Source organism: Rana temporaria, chromosome 5 (genome assembly GCF_905171775.1).
Source record: "Rana temporaria chromosome 5, aRanTem1.1, whole genome shotgun sequence".
NCBI classification, from domain to species: Eukaryota; Metazoa; Chordata; class Amphibia; order Anura; family Ranidae; genus Rana; species Rana temporaria.
This window is the reverse complement of record NC_053493.1, coordinates 421,231,176-421,251,277: the sequence shown is the minus strand read 5'-3', so window position 1 is coordinate 421,251,277 and position 20,102 is coordinate 421,231,176. Positions and strand designations below refer to the sequence as shown.

At 48.0% G+C, this 20,102-nt stretch overlaps 1 protein-coding gene across 1 annotated transcript in view; it reads right to left on the bottom strand.

Annotated features, from left to right (window-relative positions):
• The window catches only part of KIF9 (kinesin family member 9), a 52,896-nt gene extending 44,139 nt beyond the window's left edge, over positions 1-8,757 (bottom strand). Inside the window, exons 1-2 of the mRNA XM_040355246.1 lie at positions 8,656-8,757; positions 2,362-2,466 (exon numbers count right to left, since the gene is read on the bottom strand). Coding sequence (XP_040211180.1) covers positions 2,362-2,466; positions 8,656-8,685 — 135 coding nt within the window. The 5' untranslated portion in view covers positions 8,686-8,757. The remainder of the gene's footprint in view (positions 1-2,361; positions 2,467-8,655) is intronic.
• Positions 8,758-20,102: the final 11,345 nt, after the last annotated feature.

The window sequence follows — 20,102 nt, the reverse complement described above, 5'->3', positions numbered from 1 at the left end:
CGTGTGATATCCACAGTCCTGGGAAAGACTATTGTGGGAGAGTCTGATCCAGGAAATGAAAGAAATCATCTCATCGGACTTCTGTGTTTACTATGCTTCAGTCTGTGAGCAGGGAGCCTCCGTACAGAGCGCCTCCTGTTCATTCATTCTGCAGAGAAAGGATCGGGGATGTCTCTCTCAAACATGAGACATCAAGGGTTGGTTTAGAGTCCCCTCGTATTTCAACAAAACTTTTTGGGGCCCCACATCCGCAGGTCAGCAGCACGGGGGGCCCCACATCCGTAGGTCAGCAGCACGGGGGGGCCCCACATCCGCAGGTCAGCAGCACGGGGGCCCCACATCAGCAGGTCAGCAGCACGGGGGGCCCCACATCCACAGGTCAGCAGCACGGGGGCCCCACATCCGCAGGTCAGCAGCACGGGGGGCCCCACATCCACAGGTCAGCAGCACGGGGGCCCCACATCCGCAGGTCAGCAGCACAGGGGGGCCCCATGATTTCTAACAGCAGCCCTACGTGTGTTTCTATGTATAGAAAACAAAGCTGTGCACTGCCAAAAAAATAGTTCATTTTTGTTTTCGTTTAGTTCGTTTTTTAGCTTTTTTCGGAAATTCTGAAGATTCTAAAATTCGGAAATTCGAAGATTCTGAAATCTGGCAATTCAAAAATTAGAAAATTCGGAAATTCGGAATTCGGAAATTCAGAGATTTGGAAATTCAAAAATTCGGAAATTCGAAAATATTAGAATTATGAATTTTCGAATTCCCGAATTTAGAAATTTCCGAAATTCATACTTTAGAAATTTAGAAATTTCCGACATTCGAAAATTCGGAAATTTTAAAATTCGGAAATCTGAAAAAATTCGGAAATTTCAAAATACCACAAGTTCGGAATTAACAAATTTGGAAATTTCGGAAATTCGAAAATTCGGAAATTAGAAAATCTTCGATGTCTGAATTTTCGAGTTTACGAATTTAGAAATTTCAAATTTACGAAATCTTAAAATTTACATTTCCGAATTAAAAAATTCAGAAATTCGAAAAATTCGGAATTCGAAAATTTGGAAATTTGAAAATTTAGAAATCATAAAATTTGGAAATTTCCAAATACGACAAGTTCGGAATTAACTAATTTCTAAATTTCGGAAATTCGAACATTCGGAATTCGAAAATTCAGAAATCCGGATATTTGAACATTCGGAAATTAGAAAAACATCGATGTCTGAATTTTCGAATTTACGAAATTTCAAATTTCCGAAATATTAAATTTTACATTTCCGAATTTAGAAATTTCCGAAAATTCGTAATTTAGAAATTTCGGAAATTCGAAAAATTCGGAATTCGAAAATTCGGAAATTTGAATATTCAGAAATCTGAAAATTTGGAAATTTCAAAATACGACAAGTTCGAAATTAACGAATTTCGAAATTTCGGAAATTCGAAAATTCGGAATTCGAGAATTCAGAAATCCGGAAATTCAAACATTCGGAAATTAGAAAATCTTCGATGTCTGAATTTTCGAATTTACGAAATGTCAAATTTCCAAAATCTTAAAATTTACATTTACGAATTTAGAAATTTCAAATTTTCGAAACCTTAAAGTTTACATTTCCAAAATTCGTAATTGAGAGATTTCCGAAAATTCGTAATTTCGAAATTTCGGAAATTCGAAAAATTCGGAATTCGAAAATTTGGAAATTTGAAAATTCAGAAATCTGAAAATTTGGAAATTTCAAAAAACGTCAAGTTCGGAATTAACGAATTTCTAAATCTCGGAAATCCGAGAATTCGGAATTCAGAATTCAAAAATTCAGAAATCCGGAAATTCGAAGATTCGGAAATTAGAAAATCCGGAAATTTCTAAATACGAAAATTAGAACATTTTTGATGTCTGAATTTACGAATTTACGAAATTTCAAATTTACGAAATCTCAAAGTTTACATTTTCGAAAATTCGTAATTTAGAAATTTCGGAAATTCAAAAGATTCGGAATTCGAAAATTCGGAAATTTGAAAATTCAGAAATCAGAAAATTTGGAAATTTCAAAATACGACAAGTTCGGAATTAACGAATTTCGAAAAATCAGAAATTCGAAGATTCGGAAATTAGAAAATCTTCAATGTATGAATTTTCGAAATTACGAAATTTTAAATTTCCAAAACCTTAAATTTTACATTTCCGAATTTAGAAATTTCCGAAAATTCGTAATTTCGAAATTTCAGAAATTCGGAGTTTGAAATTTCGGAAATTCGAAAATATGGAATTTGGAATTCGAAAATTCGCCAATTTTGACAAATTCGTAAAAAATTGGAAGTAAAGGAATTGCACATGCCTAGCGGATGGAAAATGAGAATCGGCCTCACCTTGTTGTCTTCCCCGAGTGTGACGATGTCTTGTGCGAAGTTGGGGGTGGGGCGCACCCGGACATAAACCCGCACATCACTGCTCCCCGAACTCATCGTCACCTCCTGGAAAGACAAAAACCTCATCGAAAATATCCGACGGAGAATTTCCCCAAAGCCCAGAACCCGGTGATTGGACAACAATGAACTTTCTTCTCCCCTTGGTACTTTTCTGCACCCTTAGGGCTTCACATGTGGGGTTGGGGGGCTACATTCCTACATACAATGGGACCAAGACAGGGTGGCTACGTTCCTACATATGAGACCAGGACAGGGTGGCTACGTTCCTACATACAATGGGACCAAGGCAGGGTGGCTACGTTCCTACATACAATGAAACCAAGGCAGGGTGGCTACATTCCTACATACAATGGAACCAAGGCAGGGTGGCTACTTTCCTACATACAATGAAACCAAGGCAGGGTGGCTACGTTCCTACATACAATGAAACCAAGGCAGGGTGGCTACGTTCCTTCATACAATGAAACCAAGACAGGGTGGCTACGTTCCTACATACAATGAAACCAAAAGAGGGTGGCTACGTTCCTACATACAATGAAACCAAGGCAAGGTGGCTACATTCCTACATACAATGAAACCAAGGCAGGGTGGCTACATTCCTACATACAATGGGACCAAGACAGGGTGGCTACGTTCCTACATACAATGGGACCAAGGCAGGGTGGCTACGTTCCTACATACAATGGGACCAAGGCAGGGTGGCTACGTTCCTACATACAATGAAACCAAGACAAGGTGGCTACTTTCCTACATACAATGAAACCAAGACAAGGTGGCTACGTTCCTACATACAATGGGACCAAGGCAGGGTGGCTACGTTCCTACATACAATGAAACCAAGACAAGGTGGCTACGTTCCTACATACAATGGGACCAAGGCAGGGTGGCTACGTTCCTACATACAATGAAACCAAGACAAGGTGGCTATGTTCTTACATACAATGGGACCAAGGCAGGGTGGCTACGTTCCTACATACAATGGGACCAAGGCAGGGTGGCTACGTTCCTACATACAATGGGACCAAGGCAGGGTGGCTACGTTCCTACATACAATGGGACCAAGGCAGGGTGGCTACGTTCCTTCATACAATGAAACCAAGACAGGGTGGCTACATTCCTACATACAATGAGACCAAGGCAGGGTGGCTACGTTCCTACATACAATGGGACCAAGGCAGGGTGGCTACATTTATATACTGTATACAATGAAACAAGGCAGGGTGGCTACGTTCCTACATACAATGGGACCAAGGCAGGGTGGCTACGTTCCTACATACAATGGGACCAAGGCAGGGTGGCTACATTTATATACTGTATACAATGAAACAAGGCAGGGTGGCTACGTTCCTACATACAATGAGACCAAGGCAGGGTGGCTACGTTCCTTCATACAATGGGACCAAGGCAGGGTGGCTACATTTATATACTGTATACAATGAAACAAGGCAGGGTGGCTACGTTCCTACATACAATGGGACCAAGGCAGGGTGGCTACGTTCCTTCATACAATGAAACCAAGACAGGGTGGCTACATTCTTACATACAATGGGACCAAGGCAGGGTGGCTACGTTCCTACATACAATGGGACCAAGACAGGGTGGCTACGTTCCTACATACAATGAAACCAAGGCAGGGTGGCTACGTTCCTACATACAATGGGACCAAGGCAGGGTGGCTACGTTCCTACATACAATGGGACCAAGGCAGGGTGGCTACGTTCCTACATACAATGAAACCAAGACAGGGTGGCTACATTCTTACATACAATGGGACCAAGGCAGGGTGGCTACGTTCCTACATACAATGGGACCAAGACAGGGTGGCTACGTTCCTACATACAATGAAACCAAGGCAGGGTGGCTACGTTCCTACATACAATGGGACCAAGGCAGGGTGGCTACGTTCCTTCATACAATGAAACCAAGACAGGGTGGCTACATTCCTACATACAATGAGACCAAGGCAGGGTGGCTACGTTCCTACATACAATGGGACCAAGGCAGGGTGGCTACATTTATATACTGTATACAATGAAACAAGGCAGGGTGGCTACGTTCCTACATACAGTGGGACCAAGGCAGGGTGGCTACGTTCCTACATACAATGGGACCAAGGCAGGGTGGCTACGTTCCTACATACAATGAAACAAGGCAGGGTGGCTACATTCCTACATACAGTGGGACCAAGACAGGGTGGCTACGTTCCTACATACAATGAAACCAAGACAGGGTGGCTACATTCTTACATACAATGGGACCAAGGCAGGGTGGCTACGTTCCTACATACAATGGGACCAAGACAGGGTGGCTACGTTCCTACATACAATGAAACCAAGGCAGGGTGGCTACGTTCCTACATACAATGGGACCAAGGCAGGGTGGCTACGTTCCTTCATACAATGAAACCAAGACAGGGTGGCTACATTCCTACATACAATGAGACCAAGGCAGGGTGGCTACGTTCCTACATACAATGGGACCAAGGCAGGGTGGCTACATTTATATACTGTATACAATGAAACAAGGCAGGGTGGCTACGTTCCTACATACAGTGGGACCAAGGCAGGGTGGCTACGTTCCTACATACAATGGGACCAAGGCAGGGTGGCTACGTTCCTACATACAATGAAACAAGGCAGGGTGGCTACATTCCTACATACAGTGGGACCAAGACAGGGTGGCTACGTTCCTACATACAATGAAACCAAGGCAGGGTGGCTACGTTCCTACATACAATGGGACCAAGACAGGGTGGCTACGTTCCTACATACAATGGAATCAATGCAGGGTGGCTACGTTCCTACATACAATGAAACCAAGGCAGGGTGGCTACGTTCCTACATACAATGGGACCAAGACAGGGTGGCTACGTTCCTACATACAATGGAATCAATGCAGGGTGGCTACGTTCCTACATACAATGGGACCAAGACAGGGTGGCTACGTTCCTACATACAATGGGACCAAGACAGGGTGGCTACGTTCCTACATACAATGAAACCAAGGCAGGGTGGCTACGTTCCTACATACAATGGGACCAAGGCAGGGTGGCTACGTTCCTACATACAATGAAACCAAGACAGGGTGGCTACGTTCTTACATACAATGGGACCAAGGCAGGGTGGCTACGTTCCTACATACAATGGGACCAAGGCAGGGTGGCTACGTTCCTACATACAATGGGACCAAGGCAGGGGGGCTACGTTCTTACATACAATGGGACTAAGGCAGGGTGGCTACGTTCCTACATACAATGAAACCAAGACAGGGTGGCTACGTTCCGATATACAATGGGACCAAGGCAGGGTGGCTACGTTCCTACATACAATGAAACCAAGACAGGGTGGCTACGTTCTTACAAATGAGACCAGGACAGGGTGGCTACGTTCCTACATACAATGAAACCAAGACAAGGTGGCTACGTTCCTACATACAATGGGACCAAGGCAGGGTGGCTACGTTCCTACATACAATGGGACCAAGGCAGGGTGGCTACGTTCCTACATACCATGGGACCAAGGCAGGGTGGCTACGTTCCTACATACAATCAAACCAAGACAGGGTGGCTACATTCCTACATACAATGGGACTAAGGCAGGGTGGCTACGTTCCTACATACAATGGGACTAAGACAGGGTGGCTACATTCCTACATACAATGGGACCAAGGCAGGGGGGCTACGTTCCTACATACAATGGGACCAAGGCAGGGTGGCTACGTTCCTCATTGTCAGGACAGGAACTCTCCACTGGGGTCACAGGGAAGAGTTAGAGCCTCTGCCAGGTTTTCCTCTGTCCTTATTAGCTGGAATTTCCCCATTGTCAGGACAGAACTCGCTAGTGGGGGTCAAAGCGATGGGTTAGAGCCTCTGCCAGGTTTATATGTGTCCTTATTGCATAAAATTCCTTCAATTTCACAACAGGAACTTTCCAATGGGGGGGGTCACAAGAATGGGTTAGAGCCTCTGCTGGCTTTTTCTTGTCCTTATTGAGTGTCATTCGCCCAGTGTCAGGACAGGTCCTCTCCACTGGGGGCTCGGGGAAGGATTAGAGCCCCTGTCAGATGTTTACTGCAATCTGTGACTTTAGGAATATAGAGACATGTATACAATATACAGTATAGATGCCCTCATTCTGCTGCCCCCCCCTCATGTCCTCCAACCCCCCCCCCCCCCTCATTCTCCTGGGCCCCCCTCATGTCCTCCAACACCCCCCCCCCTCATTCTCCTGGCCCCCCCCTCATGTCCTCCAAACCCCTCCCCCCTCATTCTCCTGCCCCCCCCCCTCATGTCCTCCAACCCCCCCCCCCCCTCATTCTCCTGGCCCCCCCCCCTCATGTCCTCCAAACCCCTCCCCCCTCATTCTCCTGGGCCCCCCTCATGTCCTCCAACACCCCCCCCCCCTCATTCTCCTGGCCCCCCCCCTCATGTCCTCCAAACCCCTCCCCCCTCATTCTCCTGCCCCCCCCCTCATGTCCTCCAACCCCCCCCCCTCATTCTCCTGGCCCCCCCCCTCATGTCCTCCAAACCCCTCCCCCCTCATTCTCCTGGGCCCCCCTCATGTCCTCCAACACCCCCCCCTCATTCTCCTGGCCCCCCCCCTCATGTCCTCCAAACCCCCCCCCCTCATGTCCTCCAACCCCCCCCCCCTCATTCACCTGGCCCCCCCCCCCCTCATGTCCTCCAAACCCCTCCCCCCTCATTCTCCTGCCCCCCCCTCATGTCCTTCAACCCCCCCCCCTCATTCTCCCGGGCCCCCCTCATGTCCTCCAAACCCCTCCCCCCTCATTCTCCTGGGCCCCCCTCATGTCCTCCAATCCCCTCCCCCTCATGTCCTCCAAACCCCTCCCCCCTCATTCTCCCGGGCCCCCCCCCCTCATTCTCCCGGGCCCCCCTCATGTCCTCCAACACCCCCCCTCATTCTCCCGGGCCCCCCTCATGTCCTCCAACACCCCCCCCTCATTCTCCTGGGCCCCCCTCATGTCCTCCACCCCCCTCCCCCCTCATTCTCCCGGGCCACCCTCATGTCCTCCAACACCTCCCCCCTCATTCTCCCCCCCCCCCCTCATGTCCTTCAACCCCCCCCCCCTCATTCTCCCGGGCCCCCCTCATGTCCTCCAAACCCCTCCCCCCTCATTCTCCTGGGCCCCCCTCATGTCCTCCAATCCCCTCCCCCTCATGTCCTCCAAACCCCTCCCCCCTCATTCTCCCGGGCCCCCCTCATGTCCTCCAACACCCCCCCCCTCATTCTCCCGGGCCCCCCTCATGTCCTCCAACACCCCCCCCCTCATTCTCCTGGGCCCCCCTCATGTCCTCCACCCCCCTCCCCCCTCATTCTCCCGGGCCACCCTCATGTCCTCCAACACCCCCCCCCTCATTCTCCCGGGCCCCCCTCATGTCCTCCAACACCCCCCCCTCATTCTCCTGGGCCCCCCTCGTGTCCTCCAACCCCCCCCCCCTCATTCTCCTGGGCACCCCTCATGTCCTCCAACCCCCTCCCCCCTCATGTCCTCTAACTCCCCTTATGCCCTTCAACCCCCCCCCCCCCCCCCCTCATTCCTCTGGGCCCCCCTCATGTCCTCTAAGGCACCCCTCATGTTTTCTAACACCCTCCCCCCCTCATTCCTTTGGGGCCCCCTCATGTCCTCCAACCCCCTCCCCCCCTCATTCTGCTGCCCCCCCCCTCATGTCCCCTAACCCCCCCTCCCCCCTCATATCCTATTAACAACTATGTGATATACAATGGAGATAAATACAGAAAATTAAGATGTTACATTCCCTGGCGGTGGCTGCAGGGCCCCCCATCCATCCTATAAGACCCCCTCATATCCTCTAACCCCGCCCCCCCTATGTCTAGAGCAGGGGGTCTCAAACTGGGGGCCCTTCAGCTGTTGCCAAACTACAAGTCCCATCATTGCCTCTGCCTGTGGGAGTCATGCTGGTATCTGTCAGCCTTGCAATGCCTCATGGGACTTGTAGTTCCACAACAGCTGGAGGGTCACCAGTTTGAGACCCCCTGGTTTAGAGCCTCCATCTTATCCTCCAGGGGCCCTCATATCTTCTGCCCCCCCCCCCCCCCACTGACTTTCTAAAACCCTCTCTCACCTCCTCTATGGCCCCCACTCATATTGTCTAGGCTATAGGGGCCCCTCAAATCCTCTAGGGCCCCTATTCCATTCATAAGACCCCCCCTGACATCCTGCAGGGTCCCCGACATCCTATAATAAGATCCTCACCTCCTCTCTCAGTCCTCGCTCAGTATACATACTATGTGGTCACCATGGTGACGGGGGCTGGAGGAGGAGGAGGGCGGAGACACTGTCAGCGATTCCCCTCCCCTCACTCTGCATTCCACCCCGCCCACCTGACAGCCCCAGGCAGCCGGTGTCTTGTCACCTTCGGCTTCCCAGCACAGATTGCTCCGGAAGTGACGTTCATCGCCGCCATCTTGCTACACCCCCCACTGCACAGTAATGATAGAGTGTGAAGGGGGCAGGCGGACATCTTGTTACACCCATTGGAGTTTTAGATTTCACACTTATTTTCAACACAAAACGGAGCTTGAATGTTTAAATACAGTGGGGTAGATTCAGGTACGACTTGCCCCTTTCTTACGGAGGCGCAGTGTACCGTTTTAACACTGCGCCTCCGTAAATTTCCTGCGCTACGCTTGATTCACTGAGCAGTAGCTCCGTAAATTGCGTGTGCGCTCCGGAAAACTGCCCGGCGTAAGGGCGCGTAATTTAAATGATCCCGTAGGGGGCGTGGATCATTTAAATTAGGCGCGCTCCCGCGCCGAGCGTAGAGCGCATGCTCCGTCGGGAAACTTTCCCGACGTGCATTGCGGCAAATGACGTCGCAAGGACGTCATTTGCTTCAAAGTGAACGTGAATGGCGTCCAGCGCCATTCACGAATCACTTATGCAAACTACATAAAGTTCAAATTTCGCGACGCGGGAACGACGGGTATACGTAGCATTGGCTGCCCCTGCTAATACCGGGGGCAGCCCTACGCGGAACCCGACGAACAGAAACAACGTAAACTGCGTACGCAGGGCTCGCGTAGGGTTGTGAATCGGCGTGAGTATGCAATTTGCATACTATACGCTGACCACTAGGGGAACGCCACCTAGCGGCCATCGTAAGAATGCAGCCTACGATACTACGGCATAAGAGCCTTATGCCATTCATATCTTAGGTTGCAGTCGGCGTATCGAGCTCCCTGAATCAGGAGCACTCGATACGCTGGCGCAACTAAGCAATTGCGCTGCGTAACTATGGTTACGCAGACGCAATTGCTACCTGAATCTACCCCAGAGTGTGAAGGGGGCAAGCGGACATCTTGTTACACCCATTGGAGTTTTAGATTTCACAGTTATTTTCAACACAAAACGGAGCTTGAATGTTTAAACACAGCGGCCCAGATCCAAAAAGCAATTGCGTCTGCGTAACCATAGTTACGCAGCGCAATTGCTTACTTGCGCCGGCGTTTCGAATGCTCCTGATTCTGGAACCTTGTTACGCCGATGGCAGCCTAAGATATGCGTGGCATAAGGCTCTTATGCCAGTCATATCGTAGGCTGCATTCTTACGCAGGCCGCTAGGGGGCGTTCCCGTTGTGGTCAGCGTATAGTATGCAAATTGCATACTAACGCCGATTCACAACCCTACGCGAGCCCTGCGTACGCAGTTTACGTCGTTTGCGTACGTCGGTTTTTGCATAAGGCTGCTCCTGCTATTAGCAGGGGCAGCCAATGCTACGTATACCCGTCGTTCCCGCGTCGCGTTTTTGAAAAATTACGTCGTTTGCGTAAGTGAATTGTGAATGGCGCTGGACGTCATTTACGTTCACTTTGAAGCAAATTACGTCCTTTGCCGCAATGCACGTCTGGAAAGTTTCCCGACGGAGCATGCGCACTACGTTCGGCGCGGGAACGCGCCTAATTTAAATAATCCACGCCCCCTACGGGATCATTTAAATTGCGCGCTCTTACGCCGGGCATTTTTCAGGAGTGCCCACGTAATTTACGGATTCTACGCTTTTACGCTTGATTCTACTGCTCCGTGAATCAAGCGTAGCGCAGGTAATTTACGGAGGCGCAGCGGCAAAACGGTGCGCTGCGCCTCCGTAAGAACTGCGCAAATGTACCTGAATCTACCCCAGTGTTTGGAAATCCGACGGACTGTTTACATGTTAAATTGTAAAAGCAGCAGCAAGAAGCCTGCTGACCTTCCATGGTGGCTAATGTGACAGAACACCTCAGATTTTCACATTTAACATGTAAACAGTCCGTCGGATTTCCAAATACTGAGGCCCAGATTCACAGAGATCGGCGTATCTCTGCGGCGGCGTAACGTATCTCGTTTACGTTACGCCGCCGCAAGTTTTACAGGCAAGTGCTTTATTCACAAAGCACTTGCCTGTAAAGTTGCGGCGGCGGCGTAGCGTAAATCACCCGGCGCAAGCCCGCCTAATTCAAATGAGCCGGGTAGGGGGCGTGTAGTATTTAAATTAAGCGGGTTCCCGCGCCGAACGTACTGCGCATGCGCCGTCCGAAGAATATCCCAGGGTGCATTGCTCCAAATGACGTCATTGGTTTCGACGTGAACGTAAAATGGCGTCCAGCCCCATTCACGGACGACTTACGCAAACGACGTAACTTTTTTAAATTTCTACGCGGGAACAACGGCCATACTTAACATTGGTTGCCCCTCATATAGCAGGGGCAACTTTACACCGGAAAAACTTAACGTAAACGTCGTAACTTCACTGCGTCGGCCGCGCGTACGTTCGGGAATTCGCGTATCTAGCTAATTTGCATAATCGACGGGGAAAACGACGGAGGCGACACCTAGCGGCCAAAAAAAAAATAGCATTTAAGATCCGACAGCGTAAGAGCCTTACGCCTGTCGGATCTAATGGATATCTATTAGGGTTGTCCAGATACCGATACTAGTATCGGTATCGGGACCGATACCGAGTATTTGCGGGAGTACTCGTACTCGCGCAAATGCTCCCGATACCTAAATAGAATACTTTTTTGTATTTATCAACATGTTCTATGAAAATTCTTTGAGTTTTTTACTACTGCGTGACAAGCAAATAAAACATTTTTATTCATTTTTACTCATTTTTATTCTTTTATAATGTCTTGAGTTAGAGTTCTTCATAATTCTAAAGAAAATATCCTTAGTCTGTATTGTGGTTTGAAAACTGTCACATGACATTTAAAAAAAGTATCGGTATTCGGTATCGGCGACTACATGAAAAAAAGTATCGGTACTTGTACTCGGTCCTAAAAAAGTGGTATCGGGACAACCCTAATATCTATGCGTAACTGATTCTAAGAATCAGGCGCATAGATACGACGGGTCGGATTAGGATTTACGACGGCGTACATGGCGCTGCGCCGTCGTAAGTCCTATGAGAATCTGGGCCACTGGATTTAAGCAAATAAGCTCCGTTTTGTGTTGAAAATAACTGAAATCTAAAACCGCAATGGGTGTAAGAAGATGTCCGCTTGCCCCCTTCACACTCTATCATTAATGTGCAGGAGTGGGAGGTGTAGCAAGATGGTGGCGGCGACGGAATGTCACTTCCGGAGAAATCTGTGATGGGGAGCCGAATGTGACAAGACACCGGAGAGGAAGCCAGACCTGTAGTCCCCCCTACAGGTTTTCTCTTTAGAGGTAACTGTGAATAACAGGACCAGAATTATCGATCTCACTTCGGTGCGCACGAGGATACGTACCGTATATACTGGAGTATAAGCCTACCCGAATATAAGCCGAGGCACCTAATTTTTCCACAAAAACATGGCAAAACGTATTGAGTCGATTATAAGCCTAGTGTGTTCGCCTGCATGCCTCACTGTGCCCATGACTAGACTGATGTTTAACATGGGAGTCTATGAAAGGGGTGTCCGGATTTGAAAAATCGATGCTCCCCAGCCGTAGGTTTCCTACCTAGACAACAAACTTTGCACACTTGTAGATGAGAAATATGGCTACATGTGTGCCAAGTTCCGGGTCCAGGGGACCTACGACCAGCCGGTACCGGGTCCCCAAACTCACCGGGGAAATGACTGTTTAACATATGAGTTTATGGAAGAGGTGCCCGGTTTGAAAAATCGGTGCTCCCCGGCCGTAGGTCCCCCGGACAACAAAATTTGCACACTTATAGAGGAGCAGTGGGGCTACATGTGTGCCAGTTTGGGGTCCAAATACCCGGGTCCCCAAAATCCGGGAGATCAGGCGCAAAAAGGTGACTCGAGTATAAGCTTATATTCGAGTATATACGGTATATAGAGAGTGTATAGAGTATATAGAGAGTGTATAGAGTATATAGAGAGTGTATAGAGTATATAGAGAGTGTATAGAGTATATAGAGAGTGTATAGAGTATATACGGTATATAGAGAGTGTATAGAGTATATAGGGTATATAGAGAGTGTATAGAGTATATAGAGAGTGTATAGAGTATATAGAGAGTGTATAGAGTATATACGGTATATAGAGAGTGTATAGAGTATATAGAGAGTGTATAGAGTATATACGGTATATAGAGAGTGTATAGAGTATATACGGTATATAGAGAGTGTATAGGGTATATAGAGAGTGTATAGAGTATATACGGTATATAGAGAGTGTATAGAGTATATAGGGTATATAGAGAGTGTATAGAGTTATACGGTAACTTGTATTGCAAGCAACATTTTTTGCAAGTAGACACCCGGGTGCGTTTACGTATGCATGGGGGCAGGGTGGGCTCCACATTTTTGAGTGGGGCTTTTAAGTGGCGCATTGTAATTTTTTTTTTTTTACCTTCGCTAAAACTTTATCTAGCATGTTGCTTTTGAACGTTTCTGCGGTGCTTTTTGCTTTGATTTGTATTTTTAATTTTACACTGTCTATAGCTGGTTGCTAAGGAGGGAAGCGCGAGCCGCTGTGTCCTTAACAACCGAGGAGTCATTAGCTGTCAGGGGGCTTCCCCGCTGAATGTAAAAATAAAGGGCCCCCCCCTGCCCCAAAGCACGCTCGTTGGTCCCCCTCCAGCCACATGGGGGTCCCTGGCCCAGAGCCCAGGAAGCATGGCCGAGGGGGGAGGGGGGGGGGGAGTTGACACACACACTCCAGGGGGGTCGCAGAAATTGAATACTTTTATTTGAAATGTTGGTTTGTGAAGTAGCCAGGGGTGTGTGTAATCTCCCCCCCCCGCCCCCATGTTATCACCATCACTTCTCTTCTCTTAGTTGCTGCCTTTTGATTGGTTAAAAATTCCATAAAAAGTATTTTGCTACATCTGTTTAATGTGCAGAAAAATTAAAAAGACCCGCTCTACACATCCCGTTATCCCAGGGCTCGACAAATCCCGGTCTCCAGGGCGACTAGAAATCATGTCCTGGCGACTTGGCTTGGAAGGTGGGCAAAAAAAAAAATATATATATATATATATATATTTTTTTTTTTGTGAGCTGGCGCCATCTGGTGGTGGCCGTTGGTATTACAAGTTAAGCATTACAAGTTAAAGCGGGGGTTCACCCTATGAACGGAAACCTTTTTTTTTTTTTTTCTACTACCATAAAATCAGGCATTGTAGCGCGAGCTACAGTATGCCTGTCCCGAATTTTTTACCCCCGTACTCACCTTGTACTCGTACATCGAAGATACCGGGGAATGGGCGTGCCTATGGAGACGGAGGATGATTGACGGCCGGCTCTGGCGCGTCACGCTTCTCCGGAAATAGCCGAAATAGGCTTGGCTCTTCACGGTGCCTGCGCATAGCCTGTGCGCAGGCGCCGTGAAGAGCCGAGACCTACTCCGGCTGTCTTCGGGGAGAGTGACGTGCCAGAGCCGGCCGTCAATCATCCTCCCTCTCCATAGGCACGCCCATTCCCCGCGGGAGCCGAAATCTACAATGTACGATTACAAGGTGAGTACGGGGTTAAAAATATCGGGACAGGCATACTGTAGCTCGCGCTACAATGCCTGTCTCGATGGTAAAATCATGTGGGTGAGGGTGAACCCCCGCTTTAAACAGCAATTCTAATGTTATTTTTCAATATTTTCACTGCCATCTTCTTCCCTCTAATTAGAACCCCCAAACATTATATATATTTTTTATCCTACCACCCTAGAAAATAAAATGGCGATCGTTGCAATACTTTCTGTCACGCCGTATTTGCGCAGCGGTCTTACAAGCGCACTTTTTTGGGAAAAAATTACTTTTTTTTTATTAAAAAATAAGACAACAGTAAAGTTATCCCCATCTTTTTTTAATATTATGAAAGATAATGTTACGCAGAGTAAATTCATACCCAACATGTCACGCTTCAAAATTGCGTACGCTCGTGGAATGCCGACAAACTTTTACCCTTTAAAATCTTCATAGGTGACGTTTAAAAAAATCTACAGGTTGCATGTTTTGAGTTACAGAGGAGGTCTAGGGCTAGAATTATTGCTCTCGCTCTACCAATCGCGGCGATACCTCACATGTGTGGTTTGGAAACCGTTTACATATGCGGGCGCTGCTCACGTATGCGTTCGCTTCTGCACGCGAGCTCCGCGGGACGGGGCGCGTTTTCTGGCTCCTAACTTTTTTCGCTGGCTCCTAGATTCCAAGCAAATTTGTCAAACCCTGGGTTGTCCTACACACCCCTCCCAGTGCTTATCTTGGGATTTAAAAAAAAAATGATTACCTATTTTTTTCTTGTAGAGTTCTGAGCGTGGTTTAGCAAAAGACAATGGGCAGGGCTGATACCACTCACCAATCCGTGTTCCTGCCCTAGCAAGGCCGCTGCCAGCCAGAGCCCCATCCATATTCCAGTCCAGCAAGACAAACTGCGCACCAAACCAGATCTGTATTCCTGCCCCAGTGAGGTGACTGCCTACTACAGGGGTTGACAAATTTGCTTGGAATCTAGGAGCCAGCTAAAAAAGTTAGGAGCCAGAAAACGCGCCCCGTCCAGACGAGCTTGCGCGCAGAAGCGAACACATACGTGAGCAGCGCCCGCATATGTAAACGGTGTTCAAATCACACGTGAGGTATCGCCGCGATTGGTAGAGCGAGAGCAATAATTCTAGCCCTGGATCTCCTCTGTAACTCAAAACATGCAACCTGTAGATTTTTTTAAACGTCGCCTATGGAGATTTTAAAGGGTAAAAGTTTGTCGGCATTCCACGAGCGGACGCAATTTTGAAGCGTGACATGTTGGGTATCAATTTACTCGGCGTAACATTATCTTTCATAATATAAAAAAAATGGGGGTAACTTTACTGTTGTCTTATTTTTTAATTAAAAAAAAAAGTGTAATTTTTTCCCAAAAAAGTGCGCTTGTAAGACCGCTGCGCAAATACGGCATGACAGAAAGTATTGCAACGATCGCCATTTTATTCTCTATGGTGTTAGGATAAAAAATATATATAATGTTTGGGGGTTCTAATTAGAGGGAAGAAGATGGCAGTGAAAATAGTGAAAAATTACATTAGAATTGCTGTTTAACTTGTAATACCAACGGCCACCACCAGCTCACAAAAAAAAATATTTTTTTTTTGCCCCCCTTCCAAGCCAAGTCGCCAGGACCCTATTTCTAGTCGCCATGGCGACCTGGCGCCCGGGATTTGTCGAGCCCTGGCCTACCAGATACAATAAGGCCACCTCCCACCTGCAACCATTCTGTAATCCCATTCCAATGAGGTCACTGCCCCGCTGTACCAAACACTTACCATAAAATCCTTTTCTCAAAGTCCATCGAGGGACACTTCTAACCTAGATTATACTGCCACCTACAGGAGAAATGGACACTAGGCACAAAAATCTGGAGGCCAGCCCCCTAGGAACTATAACCCCTCCCACAGAATACTACTCAGGTGGGAGGAGCCGTCCAAAAAAAAAAAAAAAGGACAACAGCCAGAGGGGACGTCAAGTATTTACACAGAACAATGAGCGCACCTAAACAACTCAGGTGAGCCAGCGCAACGAGAAATCAAACAAGATAACCAACCAGAGGCATCTACAGGGTTATGAAACAGCATTGTACAGGAAAGTAGGATTTTGTGGGCGGGGTTATCCACTTAAGACTTTAGGCAGCTAAAGGATCCGGCCAGTTTTTGCAATTCGGCGCTGCGTCGCTTTAACTGACAATCGCGCGGCCGTGCGACGTGGCTCCCAAACAAAATTGGCGTCCTTTTTCCCACACAAATAGAGCTTTCTTTTGGTGGTATTTGATCACCTCTGCGGTTTTTATTTTTTGCGCTATAAACAAAAATAGAGCGACAATTTTGAAAAAAAAAGCAATATTTTTTACTTTTTGCTATAATTAATATCCCCCAAAAACATTAAAAATAAATAATTTTCCTCAGTTTAGGCCGATACGTATTCTTCTACGTATTTTTGGTAAAATAAAATCGCAATAAGCGTTTATCGGTTGGTTTGCGCAAAATTTATAGCGTTTACAAAATAGGGGATAGTTTTATTGCATTTTTATACATTTTTTTACTACTAATGGCGGTGATCAGCAATTTTTTTCGTGACTGCGACATTATGGCGGACACATCGGACAATTTTGACACATTTTTGGGACCATCGTCATTTTCACAGCAAAAAGTTCTATAAAAATGCACTGATTACTGTGAAAATGACATTTGCAGTTTAGGAGTTAACCACTAGGGGGCGCTGTAGGGGTTAAGTGTGACCTCATCTGTGTTTTTAACTGTAGGTGTGATGTCATTGATTGCGTTTCCCTATAAAAGGGAACACACGATCAATGACGGCGCCAAAGTGAAGAACGGGGAAGGTGTGTTTACACACGGCTCTCCCCGTTCTTCAGCTCCGGGGACCAATTGCGGGACTCCAGCGGCGATCGGGTCCCGGGGCCGCGGTCACGGAGCTTCGGACCGGGTCACGCACCCACGGCTGGGCACATAAAGAGGACGTACAGGTACGTGCTTGTGCCCAGCCGTGCCATTCTGCTGACGTATATGTGCAGGAGGCGGTCCTTAAGTGGTTATAGTTCCTAGGGGGCAGGTCTTCCGTTTTTTTTTTTTATGTGCTTGGTGTCATTTCTCCTGTAAGTGGCAGAATCATCCTTGGTTGCTTAATGAAGCCGTGTCCTCAATCGATGATAAAGAAGCATAAAATTAACCAATCGGTGGCTGCGGTACGATCGTTTAAAGTCGATGCAATTTCTTTTTTTTTGGTCTAGGCCTGCAATCTTCCAATGACGTCTAGTCCCAAAAAAAAAGAAGGATGAAGGTATACAAAACACTGGCAGACCCCCTCACTGGGCAGTTTGTTTTGTTCCAAATCGAAATGACTTGGAAATTCAGATGTATCGAATTTAATTGAATCCGAAATAAAGAAACCAAATCCTGAGAAAATCTGAATTGAATGCTCATCAAAATTTGAAAACAAGAATAAAATAAGATAGAAAATAATAAAATGGAATAGAATAGAAAACAAAAAAGAGAAAATAAAGTAATAGAATAATACAAAAAGAGAAGAAAGAAGATAATAGAATAAAATAGAACAGAAATTAAAGTAAATAGAAAAAAAACGATAGAATAGAATAGAATAAAATAAAATAAAATAGAAATATAGCCATCTACCAAAATTAAAACAATCAATTTGAATAGAAAAAAAACAAAAAAACAATGTAAATTAAATAGAATAAAATAGGAAAGAATAAGGACCCTTTCACACGGGCGGACAAACGGTCCGTTTATTACAAGTCCGTTTACGGACTTGTAATGAATCCCTATGGGATTGCAGACGTTAGCGGATGATGCATCCGCAAACATCCGCCTCCGCAAAGATCTGCTTTTTCAGACGGAAGAAAACCCTATTTTTGTTCCGTCTGGAGGATCGGATCGAACGGTCCGTATTCATCCGATCCCCCATAGGGGGATACAGACACACACGGGGCGGATCAATACGGATCTGCTCCGTGTGAAAGGGCCCTTAAACCCGCTTCTGGAATTGGAGTTTAAATAGAATAAATTCGAACAGAATAGAAAACAAAACAAAAAAGAATAGAATCAAGTAAAATAATAGAATGTAAAATAAAATGGATCAGAATAGAAAACAGAAAATAAAGGAGCGAGTTAGGGGAAAAAGAGCGAGAGAGCGAGCGAGGGGAAAGTGAGCGAGCGAGGGGAAAGAGAGCATGCGAGGGGAAAGAGAGCGAGAGAGCGAGCGAGGGGAAAGACAGCGAGAGAGCGAGCGAGGGGAAAGACAGCGAGAGAGCGAGCGAGGGGAAAGACAGCGAGAGAGCGAGCGAGGGGAAAGACAGCGAGAGAGCGAGCGAGGGGAAAGACAGCGAGAGAGCGAGCGAGGGGAAAAGAGAGCGAGCGAGGGGAAAGACAGCGAGAGAGCGAGCGAGGGGAAAGACAGCGAGAGAGCGAGCGAGGGGAAAGACAGCGAGAGAGCGAGCGAGGGGAAAGACAGCGAGAGAGCGAGCGAGGGGAAAGACAGCGAGAGAGCGAGCGAGGGGAAAGACAGCGAGCGAGCGAGCGAGGGGAAAAGAGAGCGAGCGAGGGGAAAAGAGAGCGAGAGAGGGGAAAAGAGAGCGAGAGAGGGGAAAAGAGAGCGAGCAAGGGGAAAAGAGAGCGAGAGAGCGAGCGAGGGGAAAGACAGCGAGAGAGCGAGCGAGGGGAAAAGACAGCGAGCGAGGGGAAAAGACAGCGAGCGAGGGGAAAAGACAGCGAGCGAGGGGAAAAGACAGCGAGCGAGGGGAAAAGAGAGCGAGCGAGGGGAAAGACAGCGAGAGAGCGAGCGAGGGGAAAGACAGCGAGAGAGCGAGCGAGGGGAAAGACAGCGAGAGAGCGAGCGAGGGGAAAGACAGCGAGAGAGCGAGCGAGGGGAAAAGAGAGCGAGCGAGGGGAAAGACAGCGAGCGAGGGGAAAAGAGAGCGAGCGAGGGGAAAAGAGAGCGAGCGAGGGGAAAAGACAGCGAGCGAGGGGAAAAGAGAGCGAGCGAGGGGAAAAGAGAGCGAGCGAGGGGAAAAGAGAGCGAGCGAGGGGAAAAGAGAGCGAGCGAGGGGAAAAGAGAGCGAGCGAGGGGAAAAGAGAGCGAGCGAGGGGAAAAGAGAGCGAGCGAGGGGAAAAGAGAGCGAGCGAGGGGAAAAGAGAGCGAGCAAGGGGAAAGACAGCGAGAGAGCGAGCGAGGGGAAAGACAGCGAGAGAGCGAGCGAGGGGAAAGACAGCGAGAGAGCGAGCGAGGGGAAAAGAGAGCGAGCGAGGGGAAAAGAGAGCGAGCGAGGGGAAAAGAGAGCGAGCGAGGGGAAAGACAGCGAGAGAGCGAGCGAGGGGAAAGACAGCGAGAGAGCGAGCGAGGGGAAAGACAGCGAGAGAGCGAGCGAGGGGAAAAGAGAGCGAGCGAGGGGAAAAGAGAGCGAGCGAGGGGAAAAGAGAGCGAGCGAGGGGAAAAGAGAGCGAGCGAGGGGAAAAGAGAGCGAGCGAGGGGAAAAGAGAGCGAGCGAGGGGAAAAGAGAGCGAGCGAGGGGAAAAGAGAGCGAGCGAGGGGAAAAGAGAGCGAGCAAGGGGAAAAGAGAGCGAGCAAGGGGAAAAGAGAGCATGCGAGGGGAAAAAGAGCGAGAGAGCGAGCGGAAAAGAGAGCGTGCAAGGGGAAAAAGAGCGAGCGAGGGGAAAAGAGAGCGTGCAAGGGGAAAAAGAGCGAGAGAGCGATC